The sequence below is a fragment of the Podarcis tiliguerta genome (assembly GCF_965153285.1).
Source record: "Podarcis tiliguerta genome assembly, chromosome: 13".
Classification (NCBI taxonomy): domain Eukaryota; kingdom Metazoa; phylum Chordata; class Lepidosauria; order Squamata; family Lacertidae; genus Podarcis; species Podarcis tiliguerta.
In genome coordinates this window covers 40,299,271-40,311,725 of record NC_139546.1, presented here as the reverse complement: position 1 = coordinate 40,311,725, position 12,455 = coordinate 40,299,271, and the positions used below count along the sequence as shown (strand labels likewise).

Here is a 12,455-nt window from a genome sequence, read left to right as displayed (position 1 = left end):
AAAGTACTGTTGTGGACCGCTTGGTATGCAAAGCTGGACTGCCCTGTTACAGGGCCTACATGCCAGTGGCCCCTGGTGGCAGAGGCAGAAGTGGGAGGAGCAACGGAAAGGACCATTACTTTTGTACTGTAGGCTACATGACAGCCATGCAGAAGTCAGGTTTACACACACACAAACTTCCTGGGCAAGGCAAGAGGTACCAGCATAGCCTAAGGTCATATTCCAGTCAGGCAAATGCACTCGAGGCGAGTGTAGGACAGAGCTGCTGGTGGGTGTGGCCTGGAGAGAGTCCCTGAGGGCCAAACAGAGAGGCCTGGAGGGCCTCCCCCCCTGTTTTCTATCCAATTCCCACTGGTGCCTTTCAAAAATGCCCTCTAGTGCAACCTGGGTAGTGTGCAGGCCTTACCCGCCTCTCCGAGTTCATTTTCCAGATCTTTCAGGACCTTGAAGGCCGAAAGGAACCGGAAAGGGAGCTGCCTGCTGCGAATGACGGATTCCTGGGAGGGGCAGAAAAATGTCAACAGGAGAAGCAAGGGCAGTGAGGGTGGGAAATGAACAGATTAAATCAATGCACTGCGCATTGAAGTTGCTATTACAACCGAGGTACTGAAAATTAAAGCTGTCCTTCATCAGGGGCAGATTTTGCTGTCGTGCCAATAGTTCCCTCCTCCCCCCCCCAAATACTTCAACATTTCTTCCATAGGTGCAAATGGAAGCCATACTCTCGTTGCAACACAAGAATGGTCAAAGCACCAAGGCAAAAACAAAAACAAAACAGCGCTCAGACACGGAGCTCTAAAGCACATACCTATGTCTAGAAACGTGGCAGAAAAGGGACGAGAAGCTTGAGATTCAGGTAGCAAGTGACCTTTCTCTAGGAAAGAACCTGGAGAGTTTAACCCCGTAATCCCGGGTTAGAAAGACAAATCCCCTGAGCACCTTCCTAAGCTGCTGTTAAAAAATAAAAGCTGTACAAGGGCCGTACCTTGTCCTCCAGGCGCTTCAACAGCCGCATGTGGTGTCGATCACTGACCCCGGTCCGCAAGATGTTGCGCAGATTCCGCAGCATGGCCATGAAAGGCAGCTTCCCTGCATCTGTAAAAGGCCAACAGGGACTCAAACTTTGGGCCAAAGTCAGAACTCTGCACCAACACGGGAATAATTTTGAGGGCTGCATGCAGCACATCCCTCCCCCTCATGCTGAAGCTGTTAGGATATTTCCGTTCCACCTTAAAAGGGAGCAGGATGTTTGTGTCACAGCCTGCGCATTTCCTGTCTCACAGGATGTTTCTGTTATGTCTTTGCTTTCGTTTCTCTCTCTCTGCCGGAACTCTCAAGCAGGCAGTCATGTTTATCTTTGTTCTGATCAACGCTGAATAAACTTGTAAATCATGCTCTCCTGGGTGCATCTTTTGCTGTGCGTTATCTGCTGATAAGAGCGTGCATCGGCTCTGGAATGTCAGAAGCTATTTCTGGAGCTCCTGTCGCTAATTGCTGATACTGCGTGTCTATGGGAGATCGATGGACGTCCGGAGATGACGTGGAGTTATGATGGACTTTGTCTCCCTGGCAGTATCCCAACAGAGATTTTCTGCAACCTAGAGCCTAGTTAACATTCAAGATTTGGAGGGTTCCCCAATTTTGAAACCAGGCCAACGTTTTCACATCGCGGAAGGCATGCTCCTTCTACAGGCAGAATCCTAGCGGTCTGGTGGTAAGGAGAAAACCAACATACTTATTTAGAGCATTTGTACCTCACTGTTCAACCAAAATGGTTCCCAGAACAGCATATAAGCAATCAAGAACGAGCAAAAGGGGGGAAGCAGACAAGGCGGCGGGGAGGAGAGAACAGCTGCTGATTCTTGAAAATTAAATCGTATTTCTATATCATGCCTGGCTGGAACAGAAGCAACTGAGGGTCTGGGGGAAGCTGGATGGAGCTGGTCTGCTCAGCAGACCCAACTGAACCGAGTCCTGCTTCTCCCACAAAAACGTATGTCAGCGAACAAAATAACTGTTTTCTTCACTTGCCACAGGTGTGAACTGGGATATTGGGGCACCACTTTTAAGCAGATGGGGAAACAACCACAACAAAAATCAACTTCTCTCTCACACCTACCAATCAGCTCTTCCCAGGCCTTGGCCTTGTTCCCCAATTGGCTGAGGTCCCGCTCCCAGGTTTGAGGCTTCGGCAGCCTCATGCGAGTGCCAGCAAGGCTGGAGTCCCAGGGGCCGGGGAGGCGACTTCGCGAGAAGGCATTTAAATCCGAGGGGTACCTGGAGAGTTCAAGCAAGAGGAGGAGATTTAGGGTGAAGGTGGGCTGGCTGAAGGCTGATTTGAGGCCCACTGGTGAATCATGGCCCATGTGGATCACTTAGTACGTGCTGATTGCTGGAATTCTTGCAAAATGATTTATTAGCTCAACCGTGAAATTTAACAGGCTAGGTGGGTTTGTCAAACTAAGCTTTATTTTTATTTTTTAATTGTCATGCATGCCTCTGCTTCCACTGCAAGCCTGACACTGCTCTGGGGCTCAAGAGCGCCATCTAGGATGCAGTTCAACAACCAGCCGAAGCATTCCGTCAGCTGACTCCCTCTGAGGGCCAATCGCTGCCCACCAGGCCCTATAAAAGCCCCATCCTCAGAATCTGATGTTCAGTCCAAGCCTTTCGGAAGGAATGCGTTCAGTAGCAGAGCACCCCTTTTAACATTCGGAAGGTCCACAGGTTCAATCCCTGGCAACTCCAGATGAAGTAGTAGTAGTAGTAATAATATTATTATTATTATTATTATTATTAATTTATTATTTCTACCCCGCCCATCTGGCTGGTTTCCCCAGCCACTCTGAGCGGCTTCCAACAGAACACTAAAATACAATAACCTATTAAACATTAAAAACTTCCCTAAACAGGGCCGCCTTCAGTTGTCTTTTAAAAGTAAAATAGTTGTTTATTGCCTTGACATCTGTTGGGAGGGCATTCCACAGGGCAGGCACCACTACCGAGAAGGCCCTCTGCCTGGTTCCCTGTAACTTGGCTTCTCGCAGCGAGGGAACCGCCAGAAGGCCCTCGGCGCTGGACCTCAGTGTCCGGGCAGAACGATGGCGGTGGAGACGCTCCTTCAGGTATACTGGACTGAGGCCGTTTAAATCAGGTGGAAAGAAACTCCTGCCCAAAAGCTTGCAAGAGCCACTGCCAGACAGAGCAGAGAATACATAGGCCTTACCTGCTCACACTTCAGAAACCGAAAGGCTACCATTGGCCAGGAGGAGGGCGGATTCAATGCTACCCAGGAAGCCTCACCTGCGTCCCAGGACACTCATTACAAGCTGGGCCGGCTCAGAGATGTGAAGGCGCTGGATCAAAGCCTTTAGGGAGAAGAGGTCCTTAGTGGCTGCTGGACACACCTTTTCCAACTCCTCTTCAAACTGGTGGGAAGAAGAAGAAGAAGAAGAGTTTGGATTTGATATCCCGCCTTTCACTCCCTTTAAGGAGTCTCAAAGCGGCTAACATTCTCCTTTCCCTTCCTCCCCCACAACAAACACTCTGTGAGGTGAGTGGGGCTGAGAGACTTCAAAGAAGTGTGATTGGCCCAAGGTCACCCAGCAGCTGCATGTGGAGGAGCGGAGACGCGAACCCGGTTCCACAGATTACGTGACTACCGCTCTTAACCACTACACCACACTGGCTCTTCCCACACTGGCTCTTCCCACACTGGGAAGCAATTGACAAGAGGACTAAGAAATCTCAAAAGCCACTTTGCATCTTCAGGGAAGTTTTGAAAGCCCTTTCCTTGAAGACAGGAGACCTCAACGCAACACTTCAGAGTTTTCTAGCCCTGAGCTCTACACAATTAGAGACTTTAGTGTTAGGAAGGGAACGTGGTACCCAGGACAACACTTTCCTCTGCTCCCCCAGGTATGTCTCACCTTCCTCTGGAGCAATCTGGCTTTTCTTGCAAATAATGTGCTCCGGCCAGGCCAATGCTCTTCCCAGTGAGAAGCTCTTGGCTCTTGCTGAGGAAACAAAATGAACAAGCATTAGCCACAAACAAACACTGCAGGGTCCCTAGGCCAGCTACACATCACAAATACACCTGGTACTACAGATATGCCCCAATATGGATAAGCTTCTATAAGCATGGTGTCTGCATTTTACAGTTTCTGCCGCTCAAAGCTCACAAAGCAGAAGATAAATGCCCGATTGGAGTCTTCACCAAGAAAGAAAGAAAGAAAGAAAGAAAGAAAGAAAGAAAGAAAGAAAGAGGTACAGGGTTAGATACAAGGGAACAAGACATTTCTGTACATTTTTCCAAAAGAAGAATTTGTCATGTTCCACATGAAGATTTTTTCAATGAGCAATTCCTGCATCTAATAAATAATAATAATAATAATTTATTATTTGTACTCCGCCCATCTGGCTGGGTTTCCCCAGCCACTCTGGGCGGCTTCCACAGAAACCAAAATACACTAAAATATCACACATTAAAAACTTCCCTGAACAGGGCTGCCTTAAGATGTCTTCTGAATGTCAGGTAGTTGTTTATCGCTTTGACATCTGATGGGAGGACGTTCCGCAGGGTGGGTGCCACTACCAAGAAGGCCCTCTGCCTGGTTCCCTGTAGCTTTGCTTCTCGCAATGAGAGAACCACCAGAAGGCCCTCGGTGCTGGACCTCAGCGTCCGGGCAGAACGATGGGGGTGGAGACGCTCCTTCAGGAGTATCTATAGATTAGTTCTTTCCAAACCAAAAAACAAGACCTTTGCATATTTAGCCCTATAACCACTTCCTGGCCCTGGGCTCAAAACCTCTCAACTCATCCAGCCCAGTGATGCAAGCTCTGTCCCCACCCAACCATCAAAATTGCAGCTCGCTTCCCTCACACTAAGAGTATTCCCTGCTACAGAAACCTTCCTCCAAGCCGTTAGAATGTTTCTGAACACTTCGTGGTATCAGCTCATGTTTAGCCTATATTAGAAAGTACAAAGATGATCAGGAACTCTGAAATCAAAGCACCCACCTTCCTGGGTTTCTGCCGACGGTTTCTCTTCCCCTGGCTCTTGCGGTTATTGTATTTGGCCAACTGGTACATGTCAAACTGCCGGAACTTATCAGCCATTGCAGCACGAAGGCAGCAGGGCATTGGAGCCAGAGCTTTTCCTTCCCCTGCTAGGCTCTGCATTGCAAGAGAAAAATAATAGCACCATGTGATCACCAGGATGAGAAACAGTTCTGCATCCTGGATTACCGCTGGAACTCTCTGCTACAGGATTTTGTGCGGGCATTCTCTCCTTACCTGATAGAGTTTGGCCACCTCCTTCCAGTCAGATGGAAGCTGCACAGTGTGGCAGAAATACCGTCGCAGATGTGGGCGGCAGGGCAAAAGGCGAGCAGACAGAGCCAGGAGAAAATTGGCCGTACTGCGGATATTCAGTTCCTGGCGAGTGTACAGGGCAACCTGTCATTGAGGGAGAGAGAAAGTGCACAGAAAGGTATGTCAAGGAGAACGCAAGGAGGTTTCTAGAGATGTTGAAGTGAGTATGAGGTCACCACTACACAAAGATGAGGCAGCTGGTCTGGACATTTTCCTACAAAGGTAGACCTCATTTGTATCCTGTGTTTGTCACACCTCTCGGATTCTGACACAAGAGGGACAACGGCACAACTACTGTGCCAAACCTGACATAGTACACCATCGTTTTTGTTGGGCAGGCAACTGCACCCAGCAATTCCAAGTTAGCACTGAAAGCTCCAATGCAGATAATGCTCTTAGCACAGATTCCATGCTTTTGGAGATGCAAGTTTCTAGCCCTCTGTGATCACATGATAGAAGGAACAAAAGCAAAATGACACAATTCGATACGAGGATTCTTTTTTTGCTGTCCTTTAATTTCCACATTCCTTCTGCAGCTCAAGATCTTTCAAGTACCAGTTCCCACCTCTCACCTGGAAACAGTTTCAGAACCAGTCTCTTTTAATTTATTACAACCAGATAATTTGCCAAGGACAATGGCAGCTTCTGGAAAGGAACAGCATCCCAGAGCCTAGGAAAGAAGATCTATCTACCTCTAGAGAAATGAAATGAACTCTGCAAAATTTCTTTTAACATTCCCAGAGTTCCCTGGGGGAAAAGATTGTTTAAGTGCTCTGGGAATTGTAGCTCTGCGAGGGCAAGAGAAGTTTCCAATCAACTTTCAGCACACTTAACAAACCAGAGTTCTCAAGATTCCTTAGGGGAAGCCACTGCTGTTTACAGTGATGAGGTGGTGAATTTAAATGTGAGGCATAGATGTGGCCTAACGACATTTATAAAAACTGCTGCATGCCACTCTGAGCCTAGGGGGGCAGTACGGGACATAAAAACACAAAATAAAATAAAGAGTCAACAAAAGAGACTAGCGTACAGATAAAAAGAGCCACGTTCTTCTGCACTTTAATTCGAATTTATCCTTATGCAATAATTTAGGTACCCTATTGGAAGAAATTCTCCCACTTGCAATTCTCAACAATTGGCACTCAGTCACATTACTGCCAACAAAATTATGGCCAGTCCGCTATATAATTGACAATATCCTCAGGGTTTTTTTTAAGAGAAATAATTATTATAATGACATTTTGCAACAAGAGTGCCGTCAGCACTTGGGGAATTCAATGGCATTCATGAAAACAATCTAGGTAAATATTCAACACACATCGAGAACAGGCAAGCTTTTCTTTCTGGCCCAATGATTGCACTGCAATGCTTCTCTCACACACACCCTTGAAACTTTTTGGGTGCAACCCCCAGAAATCCAGGCTCCCGGTTAACTGCCCCCTCGTACCTTGAGAATGAATTCAGGATCATGCTCTGCTAGGCTCTCACACACTTGCATCAGTGCCTGCTGAAGCTCACCAGGAGGATTTCCAAACTTCGGCCCTTCCACCAGCGAACAGCAGGCCAGGCTCAAGAACATCAACTAAAAAACGGGGAAGGGGTTAGAGGAGAAAGCCTTAGGAAGCCACTCGTGGGAGTTTCCTTCAAATTTCAAGGTTCTAGTCCAGTGGACACCAACCACTCTTAAGCTTCTAAGAATCCACCACTGGAACTAGATGAAAAGCTGGAGGCTCTGGATTCACTTAGGGCTAGATTTAGGGGCAGGTGACTGCCTTGGGCTTGGTGGGTGGGTGCTGGTTCCAGTTTGCCCATTACAAGAAGCCCCTATCAACTCAGCAGTTGAAACAGAAACCTAATGCTAACAGCAAATCTTCACCTCTATATCTAAGAACATTCGGCTGCATGGCCCATGTTGTATTGTGTGCACTATTTTCCAGTGCCCATCCAAAAACAACACACCAGAACCACTGTGTTCCTACTAGGAACAAGCCAATTTGTCCCTTCCAGTTTCTCTTGTTTCTCCAAACTCAGCTCCCAACATCAGTTTGCAAGTTAAGAAAAAACGCTCATGAAAGTTCATATATATTTCAGTGCAAACATTTTTTTTTTTTGCAAAGCAATTATTTCCATACGCAAAAATGCATCCCATGTTAATTTCACAAATATATGCCGTTTTATGCAACTTGACCCTATTATATGCTTTTTTCGTATACTGTTGTGTACACTCCAATCACTTCGTGGTGAGAGACTCGAGGGGTGGCCTCTGCTTTCCTGGGGTTTAGATCCCTTGAAATGAAGGTCAATGGAAACTGGATATCTTGGTTTTATTAACACAACCCGAGCATAGGATGGAGGAGATCAACACAGCATTAACATCCCAGCAGATCTTTCTTTCCCGTTACGTTTCCAAGGAAGTTGCAAACTCAGTTTTGGATCCAACACAGAACAAAACATGTCTCCATCTCTCCAGCATCAGCAAAACACTTTCTGTCTGCCTGTCTGTCTCTCTCTCTCTCTCTCTCTCTCTCTCTCTCTCACACACACACACACACACGTACATGTTTAGCCTATTCTTTTCCATCCCAGACTGACCCGTCATCCAGCCAAGCTGGTGGAAGAAGGCCCACCCACTTGTCTCTATAGCAACAGAACTCACTCTAAGAAACAGGTGATGGGTAAAATTAGCTGAGCTGCCCCAATGGAGCTAGTCTGACTTGTTCTGCAAGTTAACTCTGATAGATTCTAACACCAGATGCACAGAATCACAGGTTTGGAAGGGCCCTATGGTCATCCAGACTGACTCCCCAACCTATAAATGACCCCCCCAACCCATAACAATCTGTCATTTGGCTGGAGAACTGTACTGCAAAATTTGGAGCAATGTGAACTTAGAAAAAGACAGTATTCCAGTTCACATAGCACTTTGGAAATTGAAAATAGGCAATTTGTTTTTAATCGCAAGGTGAATCCAATGTCCCCCCAACCCCTAGTTCCTACCAGCACAACACCTCTCACCTTTTGATCTTTCACTTGCTGCTCTTTGCTCTCCACAGGCAGCTCATCAGCCAAAGAATCGTCCTCTTCCGACTGCACTTTCAGGTCATCTTCGGGCAAAGTCAGAACGTACTCTGGGATCGCGCCAGCAGCTTCCGCCTCATCCCTTTCCTCCTGAGGGGAAGAAACCCCACTGTCCCTTAGTCAAAGTTGCAACAAGCATCCAATATTCATTTTCCAAGTGTCTTTTACCAGTGAGTATAGAAGCACTAGCAAAGTTCTCAGGCACAAGACCCGTGCAAATGCTTCACCTGAAACCCCTGAAAACAAAAAAAAAAGCGTCCACAACCAGGAATGTTAAAGTGTGTATTAATTGTGGCCACATCTGGCTACACTCCTCAGATGTAGTTTGTAAATAATAATAATAATAATAATAATAATAATAATAATAATAATAATAATTTTTTATTTATACCCCGCCCATCTGGCTGGGTTTCCCCAGCCACTCTGGGTGGCTTCCAACAAAATATTAAAATACAATAGTCCTTCAGATAGTAAAAGCTTCCCTAAACAGGGCTGCCTTCAGATGTCTCCTAAAAGTCTGGTAGTTGTTTTTTCCTTTGACATCTGGTGGGACGGCGTTCCATAGGGCGGGCGACACTACCAAGAACCCTTCACCCAAGTAAAAATAGCAATGAACATGTGTGGACTATGACTGAGGATTTCCCCTCAAGCTCAGGGATGGGGAACCTGTGACCCTGCAGATGTTTTTGGACTTCAAATCCCATCAACCCCAGCAAACGATCAGGGATGATGGGATTTGTAGTCCAGTGGAGGGCCACTGCTTTGGCTGCTGGCCCGAACTTATGGAAGGAAAACTCTTAAAATTCAGGTTTTCCTAACTGCCTAGATGTGTTTTCTTTCTGCTATAAAACTTTCCTCCATTCCCTTTGCCATCCAACCCAACCTTCTCCAGCTGGCCAAAGTTACTGCTGCTGCTGAAACCTCTCTCAGGCAATATCCTGTTGCCATGACAACACTCCAGCAACTGGGCCTGGCCTGTATAGGCCCCTGACCAACTGAAGTCTTACTTGCAACTGTGGTTGTTCCAGTTTCGTGCTTGGTCCAAAGGCCTCATCCTGGGCTGTGTAACCCGGTGGCAACCCCAAGGATGTCGAGGCACAGATACTTTCCTGAGGATCCAATCGGGGAGAGAACTGCACGTCCAAAGCAACAGAGGTGGAAATAGGGCGCAGCAGGCGAGCCTTGGATTCCTCCAGCCCCTGAACAGCCAAGTGCGCAGGCCGCTTCAGAAGGGAATTCTCCAACCAGAGCAACCTTGGTTCAGAGAAGGCAGAATACGACACAAGTTTCTTTGCCTCGGATGCTGCAGGCTGCCTTGCCTGGAGTAGGGAACGATAAACGAACAATTAGTGGCAGGAATGAGGGTATTCATGCAATACCACCCACAAGTGTATATGCAGTGTGTGCAAAACACTTGGCTGTACAAATCAGCAAGCATACACTCTTTGGCACAAACATGTGTACCTATATAGAGACAGCCTGCACCTGTATTCAGCGTAACACATGAAAAAGCTTAATGCCAAGTAGAATCCCATTCGCCTTTACATCTGCCATACAACTCTGAATTCCCTTGGCTGGCAACAGAACACTGGGGGGGGGGGGGCAGGTATAGCAGCAGCGGCACACCGGCCTGCAGCACAGTTCTACACATTCAGGTGTATCACACAGGGCCTATTTCCTGGTACTACGCTACTTCTGAAATGTTGAAACCTTTTCCCTTCATCAAAATCTCCCCGCCTACAGTAGGGATGTGCAGGAAGAGAACTGATCCCACAACACCCACCCATCTGGGAGCACCCAAAGGGGGAAAAGGAAAAGAAACCCCAGTTCCTTTTGAATCAACTCCTAGTGATGACGCCTTGTGGCTTCCGTTTCTGAGCACACCTAAGAATTATCATTTTGTGAAAAAACTGCCTTTCTAGCATGGTTGTCTTCCCCAGGATTCTTTGGGTGGGGAGGGCTTTGACCATTAACCCCATCATGGATCAGACATGCATCCAAATAAACCATCTTGTGTTTCCTGCTTGGCAGGGGGTTGGACTCGATGGCCCTTGTGGTCTCTTCCAACTCTATGATTCTATCTCTTGTGAAATAGTTATTGTTGGTGGTGTTATTGCTACCAGCATTACCACAGCCATGCTTACCTTTGTCTGCTCAAGGACCGAGTCAAGCCATTTGAAATCCAGAGGATTTGGCGTTGTCAAGGAGCCCGCCACGACCTGGCTCTGGGCACTGAGGGGATTCAGTGAGGCTAGCCATGAAGCAGACGGGGTAATGGGCTGCAAGAGTCGGGCCTGGACTTCCTCCAGCTTTGGAAGGGTGAGAGAAGCAGGGGCACAAGCATGAAGCGAGGGCTTCTCCCCAAAGAGAGAGGCAGAGGAATCCATGGACTTCGCTGGGAAGGCCGCTGGATGATTGGACGTCTGCAAAGAGAAAGAATAGACTTCGGAACTCAACACGAACAAACCCTATGCAGATTTGAGACAGGATACCTGAAAGAGCATCTCATCCCTTGTAAAACCATCTGAATGCTACAATCTTAATCTTTCTTGGAAGCCGCCCAGAGTGGTTGGGGAAACCCAGCCAGATGGGTGGGGTATAAATAATAAATTATTGTTATTATTATTATTATTATTCTGCAGGAGAAGGCTGTGCTACACATGCCACCACCTCAGGAGGGTCAACTCCACACTATATCATAATCAGGCCTTTGGTGTGGTGGCACCTACTTGTTGGAAAACCACCACCACCCCACCATTTTTTATTATACAGGAACTTTATTGTATTTAAAATAATTTCTTTTTTTTAACCAGCTGTCTTAAGTGGAGATCTTCAGCCCACTCAGTACCTGTATTGGATTTGTAATTGTTTTCATGGCTTTGCAATTCCAGACGATGCCTTCAGAATACTTAGAGGGGATTAAAAATACTTGCAGAACTGTATCTCTGTGATGCTCAACAAGTGGAAGATATTTATCATTGTTTATTATACTGTTCTTTGCATTCAGAACCAAGGGAAAGTTTATTCTGCATGTGTTAAGCGGGATACCCGATGGCAATGATCAAGCAAAATCATATTTGCTGTGCGACTCTTCAACAGATTTGTGGCGGGTAAGAGTGGCAAGATTTGCAGTGGCTGCTCAAAAGTTTTTATTAAAAGGCTGGCTGGTCACCTTATCAAGGCTGCTGTAGCAGTGGGATACCTGCATGGGCCAAGATGACCACTGAGGTCCCTTCCCAATTCCTGTGTTTCTACCTTTGTACCTTCACGTTGCACATAGCACCTAGAAAGCTTCCTGCAAATCAGCTGCACAAGTTAATGAACAAACTAGGCGTCCGTTAGTGTGAATTTAACATGCTGGTGTTTTAATGAAATGTTTCTTAGACCCCCATACTGCCACTTCTTTAAGCAAACATTGCTGGGTTTCAGCCGGGAATGAGAAACCTATGGCTCTCCTAATGTTGTCGGGTCTCAATGGATCTGAGGAAATGCTTCACGCAAGCTTTCAGTGAGAAATGTTGCAGTTGTGGGGTGTTATCCTTTCAACACTTAGGGTGTAAAAGACCCCAGGTTTAGGGTTATGCATCCTTTTAGCACAGCACCCCCTTGTGGCACCATGGTGAAAATAACTTATTTTTTTTGAAAAGCAGAAAATTTGAGGAAATGAAGTTGGAAGATTCCCTATAAGTCCAAAGGCCCAGGCAGCCCCCCCACCCCACCCTGCCACTCATAGCTGCACCCACAGCATTCCACCCTATCCAAATGTTCACTGAGTCACAAAGCCTTGCAAAACCACCCCCAGCCACAACCCCCAAGCTCTTCCTGCCTCCTGGTTAATTCAATTAATTCCCTTGCTTATCTGAAGCCACTGTCTCTCGGTTCCTGCTTTCAGTTCCTGTATTTCCCTGCAGCGTTGGCGCCCGCCACAATGAAACTCCCTCCCTCGTCTCCTATTCTGCACATTCAACAAACAAACGCGTTGGGCAAACATCCATAGGGAACTG

General features: G+C 46.9%; 1 protein-coding gene across 4 annotated transcripts in view; it reads right to left on the bottom strand.

Annotated features, from left to right (window-relative positions):
• TEP1 (telomerase associated protein 1) overlaps positions 1 to 10,838 on the bottom strand; it is a gene marked incomplete at its 5' end in the record, with an annotated part of 51,314 nt that extends 40,476 nt beyond the window's left edge. For 2 of the 4 annotated variants that reach the window (XM_083409830.1, XM_083409831.1), the window contains 11 exons: positions 407 to 497; positions 986 to 1,095; positions 2,120 to 2,277; positions 3,304 to 3,428; positions 3,930 to 4,016; positions 5,020 to 5,175; positions 5,296 to 5,457; positions 6,821 to 6,955; positions 8,389 to 8,541; positions 9,459 to 9,770; positions 10,596 to 10,838. In XM_083409830.1, the coding sequence (XP_083265956.1) occupies positions 407 to 497; positions 986 to 1,095; positions 2,120 to 2,277; positions 3,304 to 3,428; positions 3,930 to 4,016; positions 5,020 to 5,175; positions 5,296 to 5,457; positions 6,821 to 6,955; positions 8,389 to 8,541; positions 9,459 to 9,770; positions 10,596 to 10,838 (1,732 nt within the window). The remainder of the gene's footprint in view (positions 1 to 406; positions 498 to 985; positions 1,096 to 2,119; positions 2,278 to 3,303; positions 3,429 to 3,929; positions 4,017 to 5,019; positions 5,176 to 5,295; positions 5,458 to 6,820; positions 6,956 to 8,388; positions 8,542 to 9,458; positions 9,771 to 10,595) is intronic. The other 2 variants (XM_083409832.1, XM_083409833.1) reach the window with 1 other exon arrangement.
• Between the last annotated feature and the right edge of the window lie 1,617 nt (positions 10,839 to 12,455).